Source organism: Anolis sagrei, chromosome 2 (genome assembly GCF_037176765.1).
Source record: "Anolis sagrei isolate rAnoSag1 chromosome 2, rAnoSag1.mat, whole genome shotgun sequence".
In the NCBI taxonomy this organism is placed as follows: Eukaryota; Metazoa; Chordata; class Lepidosauria; order Squamata; family Dactyloidae; genus Anolis; species Anolis sagrei.
Genome location: NC_090022.1, coordinates 138,493,972 through 138,513,363, shown reverse-complemented (window position 1 = coordinate 138,513,363; position 19,392 = coordinate 138,493,972). Strand labels below are relative to the sequence as shown.

The 19,392-nt window shown below is 40.5% G+C and overlaps 1 protein-coding gene across 2 annotated transcripts in view; it reads right to left on the bottom strand.

Annotated features, from left to right (window-relative positions):
• Positions 1-529: 529 nt before the first annotated feature.
• The window catches only part of ANKRD52 (ankyrin repeat domain 52), a 64,235-nt gene continuing 45,372 nt past the window's right edge, over positions 530-19,392 (bottom strand). For both annotated transcript variants that reach the window (XM_060764113.2, XM_060764114.2), the window contains 2 exons: positions 17,497-17,588; positions 530-16,369 (listed from right to left, as the gene is read on the bottom strand). In XM_060764113.2, coding sequence (XP_060620096.2) covers positions 16,125-16,369; positions 17,497-17,588 — 337 coding nt within the window. In that variant the 3' untranslated portion in view covers positions 530-16,124. The remainder of the gene's footprint in view (positions 16,370-17,496; positions 17,589-19,392) is intronic.

Sequence of the window (19,392 nt, the reverse complement as noted above, 5' to 3'; positions counted from 1 at the left end):
CCTACACACACACACGCACACACCCTGCAGCTGCATTACGGTATGTGCCTTGTGGTTTGACTTGTGCAGACCAAAAACATCTGAGGAAAAAAACATTTACAGTGCATCTGCTGTTGTTCACATGAAGTAAAGTTAGTGGAGAAGGCACACACTGCATTGGAGGTTAGACTGAGCAGCAGAATAAGGGCAGGACCTTATTGCTATCCACAACAGCAACAACATCATGTCTGCATCTCGGTTGCCTGGTAGAACTCAGTAAAGTCCAAAACATGAGTAACTCCACTCCAGCTAAATCAAGACAATTAGTTTCACAGCAGCTAGACTCATAGATAGCAGATGGAATAGAGGAAGAGTTGGGTTCCCCCATCAAAACAGCAACACAATATTAAAACAATTAATTGCGCTTAAAATGCTCAGTTGAGTCACATTCCAGGGCTAGGATGAAAACTTAAATCCGTCTACTCTTTTCCCAGGCATTTTGTCACTCCCATGCCACATTTGGAGAAAGAAGAAACAAGGCAGAAGCAGGTAGAAGCAACAGCATTTTAATAAACATAATTGATTCAAAGCCACAATATGAATAACAGGACCTGGTCGCAGCATACATTGTAGAAAATAGATCAAGTCTGAATGTTTTTTTTTTAATTTAGCTTTTAAGTTCCTGTTTGACCCCTCCCCTCCCTTCCCAAACCCCCAAAAGGTGATGCAGAAATTCTGAAAATGCATATATAACATCTGAGACAAAAAAGGTAACCATTCACTGGGTTCACATAAAGAGGCTTGTACAAGGTGGCTTCCACACTGTGCAGGAGTGGGGTGCAGCGTGTGGAAAAGAGGAATGGATGGCTTGTGACATTTGTCTGTTTTCTTTATTGTTCTCCGATATAGATTATACCGATTTTTATTTCATGGAACAACCAGGCGGGGGAGAAGAGTTGGTGGTGTATTTGATGCAACTGCATTTCTTTCCAAAACCAGAACATAGGTTTAGCGGTTCCTAGCAGTGAGACAAGTGCTTCATTTTGTCAAGAAACCCGCAACAGAGGAGGAAGAGGGATGAGGGAGATTGCCAACGAAGGCACCTGTACTTCAAGCCTCTAGGCTGCATGGTGGGACGTAGAAAAGAGTTACACTCTGATTGCACATTTGAACACTAAAGAAGGACTCTCTACAGCATTGGGGTTCAAACTGGAATCTGGGGGGTTTCAACTGGCCTTAGAAGCTCCCTCCCACAACCAACCCCCCAAAATACCCCCGTGAGCATTCTGGGATTTGGGTCTTTTGTGCTTTAAACCAGTGTTTGAAGGAAGATCTTTGTGTCTGTGAGCAGGAACACAGGCATGTGAGCTGATCTGAACGTGCATTTTAAATGTCTTCTAAACATTGGTCCAAGATCTCCAACACTAACAAGACAATGGCTCTCCACAGTGACCAAGGGTCAACAACAGGCATGGGGTGGTGGGGTGGAAAGGGAGCGCTCAGTAGGTAGTGCTTCCATTTTTACTCCCATGACCATCTTCACACAGGGCACCATTGCAGAAACAACACTCCCTTCCCCACCCACTCTTTCAACTTGCCCAAATTACAAAGGCATCTCGTTTTTGTTTCTAAAAAAAACCTGCTTAGCCAAACCACCCCAATTAAGGCCCCTGCCTCAAAGGAGGACAACATGACTGCATGCTGCTTTTGATCAGCAGGTTGTAGGTTTAGTGCTCTGAAGAAGTAAATACAACTACTCTTCTTTCCCCACCCCACCCCAATTACACAAAAAAAGACCAAACACAAAGCAGATCTGTTAAGTACGAGGCGTTGATCTAAGAACTAGTGTACATTCCTCTGGCCAGATTTATGCTCACTAGATTATATCACTGGACAAAGAGGAAACAAACTCATATAGAGCAAAAAGCATGCTTCCAGTGCAGACATCCTACTCTAGTAGGAGTTTCTTGTGTGGACGATGTCCTTGCCCTTATTGTTTCAAATGAAGAGCAAGAGAGGGTTCAATAGTGCCCTGATCCACTCCATTTTTATTGCAAGAGGTAGGTATGAAGACCTGCTCTCCGTTCATCCCTGCCCCCAAAGGAACTTTTGAAGGGATCGAATTCTACATTTAGAGGCACCCACCGCTCCCTGGGGAGGCATCTAAACCCTTTCAGTCCTACAAAGTTCTTCTGCACTGGACAGGGACAGAGAGATTCCAAAAATAAACATACTTAGATTTGTATTTGAATGGACCACCGGGCAAAAAATATAGGGTGAGCTCACAGCTAAACCCATCACAGAGGTTGCTTGTAGGAACTGGCCATTCAGCATGAATAATGCTGACACAAGTGGAGAAAGAGCCCGTCTCCTTCACCGCGTGGAACTCTGGTGGGGGTTAGCTGAGACATTATACTTGTCATGGGGTTAGATCCAACTAAATAATGCAACCAAGGCATAGTGGTAGTAGACAAACTGGCAGAAGACAGACCACATTGTCTGTCAACCCCTATGATAAGTATAATAGGTCAGTTTATGAAATATCTGGAGGAAAGATATGCAACCTCCTGATTTGCCTAGAATGGCATTAGAGATTTTTCATACACAGGGGATAGGGAAAAGAGTATTTTTTTTTAAAAAAAAAAACACTACCAAGGTGATTTTATGCACCTCTGTCCTTAAGACTCCTTGCAACTAATACATGTGGAAACTGTACACCTCAGCACATTCGCGTGCACACATGCATACACACACACACAACAGAGTAAAGTGCTTGCACGTGGGGAAGGCAATGAAAGAGAGACAATGAGGTCTATGGAAAATATCATTCCTCCTCCCCAAGCCCACGCCGTTATATGGATGACACCATAAATGCTGGTCTTCAGTATTTGGGATCTCTGTGGCTATGACCCAGGATGAGAAAAAAAGTAGTAAGGGCAGGGAATGAAAACAAAGGCAACGATAGAATATCAAAGTCCACTGCCAATTCGAGTGTATTGCTGATTGAGTGTTCATTAGGCAGTGCTGCATCCCTGGGAAAATCAGGGCACACAGGTGCCAGGTGAATGCCACCATAAAGGGAGAAAAGGTGGGGAAGGCAGTTACTAAAGCTTTCTAAAGTGGTGTGCCTCTCTACTTATCAGCTACCTAAAGGGCACATATAGAAGCAAAAGAAAACGCTCTACTATTTTGATCTTTAAAACATAACTGGCCATGATACAAATTAAAACAACCATTGAGTGCTGACAAAGAATTAAACCTCGAGTATGTGTCTAAAACAGAATGCAATTCTGACACAACACCAGCAAACATCCACTTCTCTGAATACCCCTTGGACCAAAAAGGGTTTGACCTGAAGGACAATCCTACTGCATAAACACTGTGTGGCTACGCTTTACTGAGCCTCCCTTATTTTAAGTGGAAACAGGACAGGTTGGTGATCAGTTGTGATTCTGTGATTTGTTGGGATTCTCTTTCTCTTCAAGACTGACAGTAAAAGGACCAGCAACCAATGTTTTTGTGGTTGTACTATATGCCTTTTTGTCCCAGACTAAAATGAAAGAACCAAGAAACATTCAACAGCCAAGGGAAAAAAGAGCAAAGAAAATAGTATTTCTATATATTTAAGTTTCCCTTGCTTTGGTGCCCAAAGCTTTCCTGCCCCAACATTACAACAAGTACAGACAGGGTCTTCTATATATTAAAACCACTCCAGCAGGTACAATCTCAAAGATTCCACTATGATGAAATTCTGAAAGACCACACTTCAAAGTGACTTACAAACTCTTAAAGATAGTCTTTGAATTATATTTTTGAATTATTTCTACCTGTGCAGAAATAACATCGTTCTTATGTATGCTAATTTTTCATAATCACAAGCAATTCCATCTGTCCTTGTGCTCCATGTAAAGGTAGGCCTCAAGTTACCACCAAGAGCTTGATGTCCGAGAATCTTTAGGAAACAAGGTGGAAACTATCTACAGATAAAGGGTCTTCAAGTCAGTCCTGATGTGCCTCTCCATCAAAGAGAATGGCTGGGAAGTCGAGGCCAGAAAGAACTGTTACCAGCTTATGCCGACTGAATGGACCATGTTAATCACCCTGTACTAATGAAGACTAAAAACGCTGCTGGTGCCTCTCTCATGCAAACAACACAAACTCAATTAGAGTGCCCCTTGAGTGACACACACCATATGCGTGTCCAAGTGCAAAGTAACCAGGGTGTGAATATGTCTATGAAGAATCCAAGCAAAGAGAAGGAAACAACATAATTGGCAAGGAGGACAAAGACAGTAAGAAACAACATGGGAATAACCAACACTTCCAAGAATGAAGCCTCTACTATGAGTGGAGGTAGTCCTCACACAGTTCTGAACACAATTCTTCCAAATCCTTCAATTTACAGTAAAAATGCAAGAAAAGAGGAAAAACTAAAGCAAGCAAGCCACACTCCCTTGGACAAATAAAATGGAACAAAACTCCCAGTAGTGCAAGGTATGTAACAGGCTAAAAACTTTCAATGTAACCGTGGGTCTCTCTCACCCCTTCCTACCCTACCCCTTTATTGCTGCTCCCAAGGAAGAAATGTGTTTGGAGCACAGGTAGTTTTTGAAATGCCTGCAAGGTCAGAGCCAACAAGTATTGCTATAAGACAAGCACACACACCCGGCAAAACAGCAGGATGGCCACTATTGGAGGCATGCTGTAATGAACAGAATACAAGGAAACAAAAGCAATCCCTGCTGTTCTTCAAAAGAATTACCACCATACTCTCCAAGCCAACAACATTCATGACTTCAAGCTGCAGCCACAGCATGGCCAGGCAATTGGAAAAACACAACATGCAACAAGAACACTAACCATCATTTTGAAAAATTCTGACAGCTCCACCTCAAGAAACCTAAGAAGCAAATGCAGTTTACCAAAGGGGTTTTATATTATTAGGACATTAAATATACTAAACTCTGAAGTCAGATTGTCAAAATGGCACCCCAATAGCAATTTCAAAGCAGACTACTTACCAGAACTGACAAGGTAGGAAGGGTTTTCTTAGTCTTCCTAAGTACAATAGTGCTTTAGCTATCTTGGCGTAACTTTATCTCTGAGCAATATACAATGAAGAAACTTGCTTATTCTGTCACCTTAATTTCCCCCCTTTTTAAAGGTGTTTGAAAATTTTACAATTCACATTTAAGGCAATCAGCACTCCTGACCTGGAGCTGTGGTTTATCTCCATTTCTTCTCCCATCTCTACTTGCCATGCTGGAGCAGGAGTTTAGGCCTGAAACTCAGTAGGATATGGACCAAATCTCCTTCTATCCTGTATACTAACTAATGAAGAGTTTCCAAGCCACACAGTCTGCTTCTTTAAATCCTTCCATTGGATCACCAGAACACACACACATTAAAAGAGATGATAATCTTGTAGATGAGATACACCTTCACAGATGGAAATGTCTTTTTGCTTCTAGTTTTCATGCTTCTCTACTAAGTGAGCAACTTAGTTTTATTGTCAAGTTCTTATGCTAGTTGACATTAGGGGAAACACCTCCATTTGTGCTTTTTGGGGGTGGGGGGAATATTGTGCCAATTATTCAAAGCAGGAGAAACAATTGATACCTTGATAATAAAGCTACACCACACAATGATCCTCAAGATAGTATTCAACTACAAGGGCCAAGAGAAAAACAAATGCAGACTATTGAGGCCCTGACTCTGAGGAACACTGGATCAAGAAATTACCAAAAATTGAACTTTTTGTGCCAGATTTATCAAAAATTTCAATTTTTTCTAATACTTCACAGCGGGTATATTGTTGCAATGAGTTAGTAGTCAGAAATAATCTCACAATGGTTTCCTTCAACAACTCAGAGGTACTTTCAAGGACTGGACTCATTTCAAATGGTGAAAAGCCACCATTTGAGAAGGAAGAAGGCCATTAAGGAGGTCTTATCCTGCTCCCCTAGAAGCTTATCTTATCAGTTACCTACATATGTGTCTTCATTCAAGTGGAACCGTAAACAACAAATTGTTTGGGGCCTGGGATCAAATTGCTTTGAGACTGAGATAACACTCTAGGTACTACCACAATTCCTAACAGCTGTAAGGAATTGTGGTAGTTGAAGTCCAAAAAACCTGGAGAGCCAAAATTTGCCCATGCCTGCTCTAGACGCAGTTCTACTGTTAGCCCACAGAGCCATTAATTTCAGAAAATATGCCATCATGTCCACTCACTAGCCAATAGTTGATACAATGGGCCTACTCTGGTTGGGATTAAGCAACAGGATTCTAGTCTCTGAAGGATCATGCCTATGTCTTAAGACAACTACAAATATTAACACTGCAAACAGAAACCACACTCAGGTGATGAAGTGAAGGGACAAGGTTCTGAAATTGGAAAAAAAACATCTAGATCTTTATCACTTTGCTGAGTACTATTTCTATGTAAAAGGAAAAGAGACCACCACTATACTTATCACATCCTCCAGTAATGGAATATACTTGTTTTTTGGTTTGAAAAAAGGAGGATAAAGACCAAACAAAAGAAACATTACTAAGTGGCACCTAACTATACTTAGTGCAATTTTTAAAAGGCTGAGACTATGCAGCACAACCATCAGGTTACTGCAGGGTGGGTGTGAGAAGAACCATACTAGATAAGAATTAACAAGCGGTTGGAACATAGCCACACAACCCTATTTACACAATGACACCCCCTCCCACCCCACCCCCTTCAAAAGATGTGAAGTTTCAGAGTTTGCAAGGCAAGAAGGTAACAGAGTTCCTCAGGTAATGAGTAAAGGAAATAGAATGATTTTGAAAAGGAGGTCTCCAAAATGTCAGAAACCAGCATGATTAGATTATTAGCACAATGCAAAGCACATGGCATACTCTTTCTACTGCCCGTGTGTGTGTGTATTTGGAACATCAGGTTTCTGTCAGGATTTCAGAAGGAAAGTCCCTATGCTGCAGGCACTCCAAATTTTAATGTTATTTAAATCCACATGCAAAACAACTGTGCACTAATTCTACTTGCAATGGTCCCCAAGGAGAAATAACAGCCAAGTATTTCTATGTACAATAAAGGCAGGTAAGACAAAAGGGTGGTGCCAAGAGCCTCGCTGGTCAACATCTTTGAACTGGCACTGGTGAGAAAGGAAAACTAAAACAAGAGGGGGAAGCTTTGATGCCCACAGTGAGTTTTCTAAATGCTGGGGTAATATGTATGGGTCCTGGGGACAGAAAGGAGGGTGGTTTAGGACAGAAGAGACCAGATATTTAGCTGTATCTCTCCATTACACCTGAGATGCAACACACTGAAATAATTATGTTGATTGCAGTCATACATACTTTGTAAGGCTTTACATCTAAGGATAGTTCACTTTAGGAAGGGTATGTAAATTAGTCACCTTCTGTGCAAGATAGAGAACTTTGTGTATACCAAAATGTATGTGTATGAGGGGAAAGCACCCTAATTCCCAACCCTTTCTTGGGGGCAGAAGAAGGGAAGAAGGAAGGCTAATTTCTTTTGGCCCAGATCCTGTGGGAAGGGACGATGCACATCTGTTTTGAGATGCAAGGCAGGTTATGCGAGTGAATACTGTGTAATACACTTCTTTTCTTGAATGCCTCTCCTAATATTGATGCACCTAACACCTATCTTTAGGAAAGGGCCAACAACCTATTTTTAACCTTTTTTTACTATATTTTTTATCACCCCACTTGATGTTTTTTGGACATAATGCATGATATATGCCTAAAGCTTCTGGAATGTTTAACATTGTTTGTTTTTTTAAAATCACAAGCCTTCAACACAGGATCCACGTTTCACCTTAAGCCTGTGAAATGACACTTCGGAAATCTGAAGTAAGGAGAAACCAATGGATAGTAACAATGGACAAACACTTTGAGCGGAGAAGATGGGCAGATAAAGAAAAGCAAGTTGAGAAATGCTAACAAAACTCCTATAAACACATGCCAACTAGAGAAAAGTTGAAAAGCCATAGATGCCAGCACAACCTGGGATCAACAGCAACTCATCAAACAGATCACAGGAAGCTTTGCTCAGCTACAACTGTCAAGAAAGCTCAAGTTCAACATGCAAATACAAAAATATGAGCAGCTAATTTGGAAAGTACCTTCAAGTGGACCAGTGAAAAATGCCTTTCAAAATACTAATAGCTGGAAACTAACACACTGGTTTCCATAATGCCCTGTTCTCTCTTCAGTTTTTACTGCTGCTCTTTCTTTCTCATCATCTTCATACAGGCTGAGGTTTTTGGGCTCTTGTATTTTGAAAACTAGCTCCACTCAGAGATGCCAGTGAATTATATTTGTGCCTGCTAGCAACAAAAAAGTTTTTTGGTTGCGTTTTTTTTAAATGCACCCAAACGACTGCAATGTTCCAAAAGGTGCAGCGAGATCTCAGGTAGTGTCTCAAATACACAAGCATGATGCTCACTCAACAGACCAAAGGGAAATTGTTTGCACTTGCCACCTGAGGTTGAGTACAAGGCTATGTGTGTTCAGTGCTACCACTAACAGAAATATGATTTTGGTCACTTGACAACATTTGCATCCTTTCCTCCCACTCCAGAGCATGCAGAATTTATTATTTCATATCCCCATCCCCACACCCACTTCCAATTTGCTTAAGAGAGCTCCGAACTGGCCAGACAACTCCTAAGTGCAAAATTTAGGAATTAAGGCAATGCCCAGAGAATGAGAGCCTAAACGTCCTTCTTGACATAACTTAACAAAATCTTGCTCTCAAAGCTGCCAAATCTGCTTTTTGGAGGTCACCTCCTTACATCTACTCTCCTCCCCTTGTCACAATGGCTCTGTGTAAATCCATGGGAAAGAACTGATTTAATGTATTCAGTGCGAAAATATTTCAATAACATGATAGCTTGGCAGGCTACAAATACAGGTGCATTTGTGTTGTGTGTACAAAACACACGTGCATATCTCATGACAGTAGGTTTCTTCATCCCCATGATCAAGCTGACTCAGTGTGGACAAAGTGGGCTGTGACCTGGTCCACGACCCACACCAAAAAAAAGGCAAGGTCACAGACCATTTCTACAACTCAGGTCAATTAAGTCTTTCTCCCGAGGTAGTATCGTCTGCCAATAGAGTACTAACGTAAGGGGGAATGATCTGCAAGTCTACCCAATATGCAACTACTCACTTCAAAATCAAATGACATTAAACACTCAGAAGTATCTTGAAGTTACAATAGAAGAGATCCGAACTAAACTATACCACCTCTTGATGTTTTTCAAAAATGTTTGGACTTCACAAGTCCTTGGAGCAAAGGATATCCTTCTTCTTTCCAATGATCACTAAAAGGGTCTTTGTTCTGATCAATGCATGGGGGGAAGACCCACTTCCCAATGTTTTGAGAAGGCAAGGCAGGCACAAGCTGGCATAGTCAACCCACCCTGCACCATTCTTTAAAAAAAACAAAGCAGGACTTTTGGAATGAGCCAAGTGCAGCTAAAATTGCATACTATTGTTTTTTGTTTAGAAAAAAGTTACCTTCCCTCCACTGTGCACTCAAGGCTCAGCTAGTTTCAAAGACTTTCATGCAATTTTGCTTCGTTATATTCAAGTTGACAAATTCATAAGACAAAGTTGGACTTAAAAATAAGGCTATTTTTCTTCTTTTTTTTAATCCCTTTTATTTTTGCACTGAAAGTGAATTTGAAAGATGTGCATTGCAGACAGATAAACACACCCACACACTCTCACACACACCCACACAGGAAAACTGACACACAGAAGAAGAATAGTTCTTATACCTGACTGGTGATGAGGTCTGTCCTATCTTATTCCGAAGAAATGTTTATGTGCATAATATACATAGGTGCAGCATTTACACATAAGATACTGAAGGAAAGACACCAAGAACTTGCTACAGATGCCTTAAAAGAGTCCTTAAAGATTCAAACCCCTCCCACCCCACCCTGGTTTATTTTCTACCTAATGTTACCTTGAGGACTTTTCATTGACCCAGTATTAATGATTCAAGTGAAGCCACCACTCCACAATTCTCTATGAGCAGCAATGTCCTCTTTTCTTCAGATGGGAAATTTCTACATATCTCTAACTTTTTTTCCATAGACATTGAAGTAAATGGCGCTGAAGACAAATTTGCTTCTACAATGCTCCATGCACACTGTTGAATCCCTCAGAAGAACATAGTCCAGAAAAGGGACTTTAATTAAATCCAAGGTTTTCGGAACTCCAGAGAGATTTCTCCTCTCCTGTTTTTGGGAACCTGAATTGGACTGTGAAGGAAATCTGCATCAGGGACCAACAGATTGCCCCCTCTTTTCCTTGACTTTGTGATTCCTTTGGCACGAAGGGGGGATAATATCTGATCCGATTTGAATTACACAAAATGTCTGTATGGAAGTATTTTATTTGGGGGTAAAGGGGTCAGGGAGAGACAAAGGAAGAAACTATGGAAATACATTTTCCAATACTCAATGGACGTAATGGGGGGAGTGTCTGTTTCTGTTAAAAGCTGGACAGAACCACACACACACACCAAGGCTTTCAAATGCTCTGGAGTATCTCAAACCAGATGGGCATTCAATAGTCCTACCTTCGCAAGGAATTGTTTCACATCAGTTTGTCTGCCAAGGATGCCTTGGCACACTGGCCACAGAACAACTGCACACATGACAAGGCTTATGTCCTTGGATTTACTCTCGGTTCATGCTCAGAGCCAGCCAGGTTTGTTGGGCCTACCTTTTGTTGGGCACAAACTGAGGCCTGGCTCCAAGAGGAATCCAGCCCTTCTTTAAAACTGGGCAATGAAGGAGAAGCTTGACAAAGATAGCCAACTCTGCCTTGTATACCATCTTGGCACCCACCACAGACATTTTCCTCAAAAAGCCTTGATAAAGATTAACCTATGGTGCCATGGAATTCATCTTGAAAACAACTGCCCTGAACAAACAACAAGGCTATAATGGACAGCATGCGGATATTCTGGAGGCTAATTTACATAGCACTTTTCTAGGTATGGAATACCTCATTCCTCTCTTACCTTGGAGCTGTGTGTGTAAAGCAGGGGAGAGGGAGATTTTTCATGATTTCCCACTCCTTGGGGGCAAAGGAAATTTAAAAATGATAGCAGTCATAATAGTAATACAACAAATGATTTTTTCCTTAATCTCCAGCAACTTTGGGAACAAAAAACAAAACAAAACAAAAAGTAAGAAAAGAGAGAACAGCATCATCTTAACAGGATTGGTTATTTCAAATTTGCTGAAGTGCCCATTCAGGAATATAAGATCAATTTATAGCTTCCCAGTACTTGCCCTCTACAAGGACATTTACATTCAGTGTTTGTCAATAGTTATATGGCTCAGCTGGGCTCCCGGTAGGTGGCCCATTTATCTAACAATGGCAGTGCAAATACACTTGTCAAGCTGAAATGTATTTGTGCTGTTTTTAAAAACAACTTCCCTTTGTTCATTAATTCTCTAAAGACATGAAGTTAATTAAAAGAATTCCCCCCCTCCCACCCCACTAAAAACAAACAAAACAAAAAGAGGGGGGGGGGGGGGAAACCAAAACAAAATTCCTCCTGATCCCATTTCCCCTTGCTGGCCTTTTTCCTATGGGTTGCTATAAAAAGGGGGAACTAGACCCTCATGCTTTTAAACAAAAGTGCTTATTTTACTTGTAAAACAAGTGCTTTGGAGAAAGATGGTTGGAGAGAAACTTCCTTATTTGGTTAAGGAGGGAAGCTCAATGATTGCTCTTAAAACAGATTGTTTAGGGGAGAGGACAGAGAAATCTGAAAGTGTCTGCTGAGATCCAGAGAAAAATGTTCAAAATCTATGCCATTCTAAGGAGGGTGGCAATAGGAACAAACCAAAAGCAAGATATCTGCAAAGGGAAACAACATTCCACTTCCCCAACCCTGCAAAAAGAAAAAAGGAAATACTGCACATTTTTAATCAAAAATGCGCTTGCACAATACTGGGCAGAAGGGCAGGGGAAGAGAAGAAGAGAGAAGACAGGAAGTAAAAAAGGAAGTTTGCCTCCAGCCCTCTTTAACAATGCACTAGGGAAAATCAACTCTCATCTTAGCACAATAATGCAAGTTATTACCACCAGACACTTTGATTATTACTTAAATTGTCAAGCTGTGCTGTCAAAATGTACATGTTAACAACAATAAAAGAGAACAAGACTGGCAACTACAACACAACTAGCCACAGTTCTTCACCACCCACCTATCACCGGCTCTTTATTTACTTAGTTTTTTTAAAAATAATAAGAATAATAATTCAGGTATGCGCTGCTGGAATTTTTTCCACTCCATTTTCTTCTTCATAATCATTATTTCGAAAAAGAAAAGGGGAAAATAAAGGAAAAACTAGAGCATAAAAATATTAATGCATGATGCTACAGAGCTAAGAACACTGAAGCCCTTAAAGAGATCACATTGATTGTCATATATTGAATTTTATGTTTATACACGAGAAAAGGAACACATTACTAGCAAGAATGCATTTAAGAAATGATCAAGTGTTAGATTATTATTTTTCTTCAGTTAATAAAAAGTAAAACATGCATTATAACCCGCTACAATCCTAATAAAAGAAAAGGAAATGCAAGCACAACCCATGTCTTCAAGGGCTAGGAAATTCCCTTGTTTTGAAATGATCTTGGAAAACCTATCTCTATTTCAACACCCCTACCCCATTCCCCCAAAGCCTTTGCATTTTTAAAGCCACACCAGCTGTTTCAAAATGATGGTACTGAGGGAGTTTGATCTCCTTAACTCTATATCTCCGTAACACTCCACAACCAACAACACCGGATCTCCAACACAGAAAACTGCTATAAATCATGAGGCTCACAAATCTCCATTGAAAACATAGGAGCACAAAGGTTTCCATTCTGAGGCATAGCTATACCTCTGCTATGCTGTTTCAACAGAAATACACATGCCACTGGGTAACAAAAATTGGTTTCTGTTGCTTGGTACGGGTGAGAGTGCAAAGTCAACAGCAACATCCAAAGGACCTGAAGATTTCTCAGTTGATCCAAACTGTATCACAACAGTTAGCACACAGTATCCCCTTCCCTTGCCACTTTCTTCTAAATATCTCAGTCCAAAAGACTTTAGATAGAGGTTTTTGGCCCTTAGAAAAGGATTAAATTGTAGCCCTTAAAGGGGAATTGGGGGAAAAAAAAAGATAAGATGTGGTTTCGGAGTCAGTTCCCAACAATCTCCCTTCCCCTCTTGTGTGGCAGGGCAAGAGGAATGCACTTCGAAGGCAAAACTAAACTTAGGCAATTTGTTAAGTTGCAAATTGCTAGTACCTTTTGAAAAACAATGTAAACAAGGTTTTAAATTATTTTCAACTCTCTCACTAAAGAGTGCCCCCCAAAAGGACCTTTCTGTATTAAACTGTGGGTAATGGTGAGGAAAGGGGATGTTTAATTCAAGTTTTGTTCATTTCTATTTCAACGTGAGGTATTTGGTGTAGAAAGGTTAATACTTTCTTTCAAGGTAGAAAACTTGAAGCAACCGAGGGCAGAGAAAACTAACCTGATCATAGTGCAGCAAGGAAACTCATGGCCAACTTGAAATAGGCTGTTGCTGTGCTTTTTGGCAAGTGCGTTAAACCTTAGTGTGCACATGTCTAGCAGCTGCAAAGGGAAAAGATCTCTCAAGATCCCTTGGGCATCAAAGAAAGAAAAACAGCTAAGCTAGTAGCACCCTAGTCTTTGTGGAAGGCTTAGTTGAAGGAAATGGCTGGGCTTGTTAGAAGACTAGAACTTGCTACCTTAAGGCCCCCAGTTTTTGCAATCCAATACAGCAAACCAACAAAACGTTCAGCTAATGCTTAAACAGCTGATTCAGTACGATATGCAAGGGTCTGTGGGGAAGACAGAGTCCATTTGGTTGGGAGTAAACAAAAGGAAAATAAAATGAAGACGGGGAAACTTTCTTTAAAATGCACTGTTAGCCAAAGGACGAGATTACAGCTTCAATATTTGGCTCTAGGAGTTTGGCTTTGGTAAATTCAACAGTGCCAAAAGGAAGGGAAATCTCATTTTACTTTTGTCTTTTCTGCCTCTGGATTAAGCTCCTTTAAAAATAAGGTCCACTCCACCAGCCACACACCCAAAAGCTGGAAAGTCTCTTATTTTCTGAGAAAGAAGCTAGGCAATGCCCAAGCAAGCATGGCTATGGAAAAAGCAGTTGTGTTCACCCCACTTTACAAAATCAGCGCAAAACTAGAGGGAGGGAGGGAGGGACTGGCTTTCAATGTACGTTTTTGGTTAAAGAAACTGTAATTCATAAATATATATATTTACATTTTAAAGTGTAGAAATGCACCATGAAGCAGGATGGTTCCAAGCATAAAGCTGGCTCATATTTTCTCCTTTAACAGTCTTACTGATTCCATAAGGGGAGGTGGCTGAGGAATATAAAAAAACTAGTTGTTTCACAGAGTGACTTAGCCCTAACAGCTTACTGGTCTAGACATCCAACATCCAGAAACAATTCATTCTGCAAATCCCCTACACTTTGCCAACTACTGGTCCAATAACCAGCACAATACTGCAGAACTGGGAAAGAAGAAGGAAAAGATTGCTGGATCAAACATTTCTTGCCCTGGCAGCCCTCAACCAACTGCTACATCCCAATCTTTGGCTTTGAATGTACTTCTGATATGATTTTTTAAAAATAAGATTCTACGCATGATACAATTTACAGTACAAAAAGGGAAAAAAACAGTGCATACACTTAAATGTGTAATAAATACAATTTTTAAAATAAAAACAAATACACTAACCCAATCCATGGATGTATCTACATACACAAAACACAGACAAGCCCTAATGAAACCTGCTAGATGTCATTCTAGTGGGACAAATTATAAATACAAATGGAGGATTGTTAAGGTTTCTGAAGTGCATTTTTCCTTGCAAAAAAAGCTCCTTTTTGCTGTTTTTTTAAAGGATAAATGCATTTTCCTTATAAATAATTTCTTTTCTTTTTTTAAAAGCAACACTGACTTGTCTAAAGTGGAAACACTGCACAACACAGAGAAGGGAAGGAGTCACAAAGGAAATTCTCTTTGGAGATCCAATAGTTTGTAATCCCTCTGCCCCCCCCCCTGCGCCCCCCTCCCCCAAAAACACAAAAATCAGCCTCCAAAAAGAGAAAATCCCTAAAGTGCCTGATATGGTGGTGGGGATAATTCTGGCAGCGCATACATAAATTATCAGACAGGGCCGCAGTCAAAGTCGGGCAACAGCACCCATTTTGCATACAAGGGAATACGAGCTGCCTAAGGTATCCTAGTGTCCCAGGTACAGTAGTTCTCAATTCAAGTGTTTTCACTGGAATCAAAAAGGGCAAGCATGACAAACAAACAAAATTACTAGAAAGGAAGGAGCAGTTATAGTGGCACTTTGCCAGGAGCTGCTGCCCTTCTTTGCGGCCTCTTGTTTACCAAAACACTAATGCCAAATGAAAATAAGGAGGAAGTCAGGCTTCTGTTCCCACCTAGACCTCATGGCCAACAGAAATCTGTTCTCAGTTGTAAGGCATGGAGAAATGTACTGCAAAGTGACCGAGGACTAGAACGACGCCTGGGATGGGCAACTTTGAGAGGTTCCAAATTTCAATTTCAGGCCCCATCCAAATAAAAATTGGGCCTTGTAATGCAGCAAATGCCAAATAAAATTAGTTTAGGTTTGCCCTCTGTTCAGTTCTTGAATGCATCAAAGCCAAAGGATTTGGGATTTCAAAAGCTGGCCACTTTAAAATTAACCAAGCCACAGGCTGGTAACCAACAGACAAAATGGTTGGATGAAGGACAGGGGAAAGCAGAAATCAAATGGATTGTTTCACGGAAAATTTTAAAGCCAGGATTAATAAAGCAGAAACAACTATCAATTCGTTTTTTGAGCCACACAGTTGACTTAATTTCAACACAAATGATGCCAATGTCTCGATGGGAAGCAGAAGCTGAGATCCTCCACCCACATTCCTTTGGATGACCTATCCCAGTCTTGTTCTCCTTTAAAGTGTCCTATATTTATAGAATTCCTAAATAAATAGAAGATATTAGATCACCCATCATGGTTTCTTTAAGCTACTCAGAGTAACAGCCATCTAAGCCGATGGCATTGTGCCTATCCTTGGTGTAGGGGCAGCTGTTGCCGTTGGGCAGGGCACTGCAAGCTGCCGTCTTGGCAGCAATGCCGCAGTTCTTGAGGAGGTTGAAGCTGAAAGGGCTGATGGCGTCTTTAGGTGGAAAAGGCTTCATGGTGGAAAGGATAAGTGCCAGGCAGTCGGCAACATCTTTGTTGGGGGCGCAAGCCAAGGCTGGGGTATGGCCTGTAAAAACAAACAGACAGACAGACAAGCTCAATCCTAATCCCACACATGGTTAAGTTCCCATCCCCAAGAGAAGTACCCCAAGAACTGGACCAAGTATTGAGCACACCTTTAAAAACACTTTAATTGTACCATGACTAGAGAGATTCAAGTTTCCCTCCTGTACCAATACAGGAAATATTTAGTCAAGGGCACTCTGAGTTTCCTAATGTCATCCCTGTACCCATCTTCCCTGTTCCCATCTCCTCATCCATTGTTGTTTGTGGATATAAACTAGGAAGACAGAGAGCGAGAGAGAGAGAGAGAGAGAGTTAAAACTCTCCTCTTCTCAATGCAAGGTTGTGAATTAAAAGAAAATAGTAGATTCTATTACTAACATTACTGACCTGGTCCTAAAAACTATTATACCCTGTTCCTTATTCCCACATAGCAAAAGGCTGTTCCGCCATAAGGACAAGATAGTCTGCACTTTTCCTTCCCGGGAAATGCATTTGCTACCATGAGTACCACCTCCTCTCACATACAGAGGGAAAGCATCATCCATAGTTTATCTTTACAATCCCTGCTCCATCACCAACTTTCGCAATAGATCAGGAGTGTGGAGATATTCTTTTGGTCTTAAGAAACAAAGAAAGACTGCCCTGAAAGCCAGCAGATGTCATGCCTCATCCAGCTGTAAGCAACATTGCCTCCTTATTCACTCTTACATTTTTCACCTAATTAGAGTCACATAGACAGGAGAAGCCCCTTGGTCTTGGCCTCTCAATCAGTTCCCTGTTCTTCTTTCTGCCAGAAATGGAGAATTATGGGGTTCTCCAGATCTTACTGGATTGCAACCATCAACAGCAAGTGTTACTCATGGTGACAGATGATAGGAGTTGCTAACCAACATTTGTTCCTCATTTCTGTTTCTACATGCTAGGCCAGAAGTCTTCAGAGACACTTCTATCCTGAGCTGTGTAGAATGAGCCAAGAGTCACTAATACTACTCCAAAAATTGCTGCCATGTGAACCTTTCATTACTGTTTGATCAAAGGATTGGATATCTCTTTCCCACCTGCCAGGAAAATATGGCATTGTACCTGACCCTACTCATCCAGAAGTCTCCTGGCATGAAAAATACACACCTTCTTCATCAACAGCAAGCACAGTGGCACCTCTGCTCAGCAGAGCTTGAACAACAGAGGCCAGTCCATTTCGAGCTGCAATATGGAGCGGCCTGTGCATTGCAGGAAGAGAAAGTGAGGTTACTAGACAAACCTTGGAAGAGGGAACAGAACTTGTCTCTTGAGAGCAGTCATAGGTCATAAGACTCATATTCCAATAGAGGAAGATCACACAGCCATTTAATCTATGTGTCTTAAGAGCCTGAGACTTTCCTCCAATGAATTTTGTAAAACTTGGAAAGGATATTTAACTTTCTTTTTGGAAAGGCATGGCCTTGTTAGAAATCACAACCTTTTGGAACATCATAGCCTTTTGAAAGTCATAACCTTTTGAAAAAATGATGCCATAACTTTTTGGAAAATGGCATTCACCATAACCTTTTGGAAAATGGAATCTCCCCAAGAAGAGTTAAAAACTCACTCGAGTCAATCTTCTCCTTAGTAGTAAATATCCACTAGTATTCATGCAAAGCAATTAGGTTTCTCCGCTGTTAAACTAATATACCTAGATATCTATTTGAACTGTTAGGGACTAAGATATGCTAATGCACAAAACACACACATACACAGAGGAGACATTCAGAAGTATTCTTTTCAGTTGCCCAAAAAACATCTACTCTCCTTTAAAACATCTTGGTTTAAATCATGCTCTCAAGAGACCAAAAATAAGCAGACTTCTTTAAAAGTAACATATCTGATTGACTCACAAACTTCATGTATTCAGCATACAGGTACTTTGTATATCAATCCAATTACAGATAGGATTTGAAGTAGTTTTTCTGTGTAGGTAACACAGGTCAGCTTTCTTGTAATCATAAGAGTCCATAGTCTAAAGTATCTCTCTGCTCTGAGAGTCTAATGGTGTCTGTACAGTCTTCTGTTTCAACTGACTTCTAAAAGCATATTGTTTCTACTGAAGTCTCTACGTTGAAAGTCTAATGACTTCTTCTTTTCTAAAATGGAGTCTGGGTCCTGAACAGTCCAGTCCCAGTTCTTATCACATGGTCTGCAGCCCCTCCCACAACAAAGAGTTAAGGAAAACTGCATACCAATATACACATACAACACAGTAAGCAATTTGAATTATATACATAACAAATAACCAGTGTAGCAGACTTGAGAAGGTTGCTATTTCTAACACATAAGAATTCTTCACTTTTTCTTTTCAAAACAAAATGGCAAATATTTTTAAAATGTTAAGGGAATGTAATTAGCTAAAGGCTGCTGTAGAAGAAGAGCTGGAAGAGCTGATTTTATGAGACTATATTACAAATATCAACCCTTTATATAAATGTACTGTTGCTGACTATCACATTTGTTGTAGCAAATGTTTTTACACAGCTCTAGTAGCCAAAGGCATTTTCTCAAGATGTAGTTGAAATTGGAGACACAATAGAAGAAACCCTGGTAAGCATCACAATAAGTCAACAACCTTAAACTTTGAGGACATAAAACATGTACTTTGCATGCAAAAGGTACCATGTTAAATGCCCTGTTTTTTTTAAATAACCCAGGATGGATTAGCCTGGCAAAAAGCAGATAGGAAAGGAAAACTAAACATGTATTAGTATTAGATGTTTTCTCAGTATATGTCTGTGAGACATTTCATTTAAAAAGATAATGCTTATCTGACACATTGTCCAATAGAATCTAATTTTAACTCTTGGAAGCACAAGCCATGTAATTTCTTCCAGCATTTCAGGGCTCCCAAATGTTCCTTCGTTTTTGAAATTCTCAACTGGTAGACCTACTCCTAGTTACTCAAAATGTACTTGACTTCTAAAAGTAGGAGATATGCTTTTTTTTAAAATGTTGCATGATAAAGAGGCTTCACCTTGAATTATTTCTTGACATGTA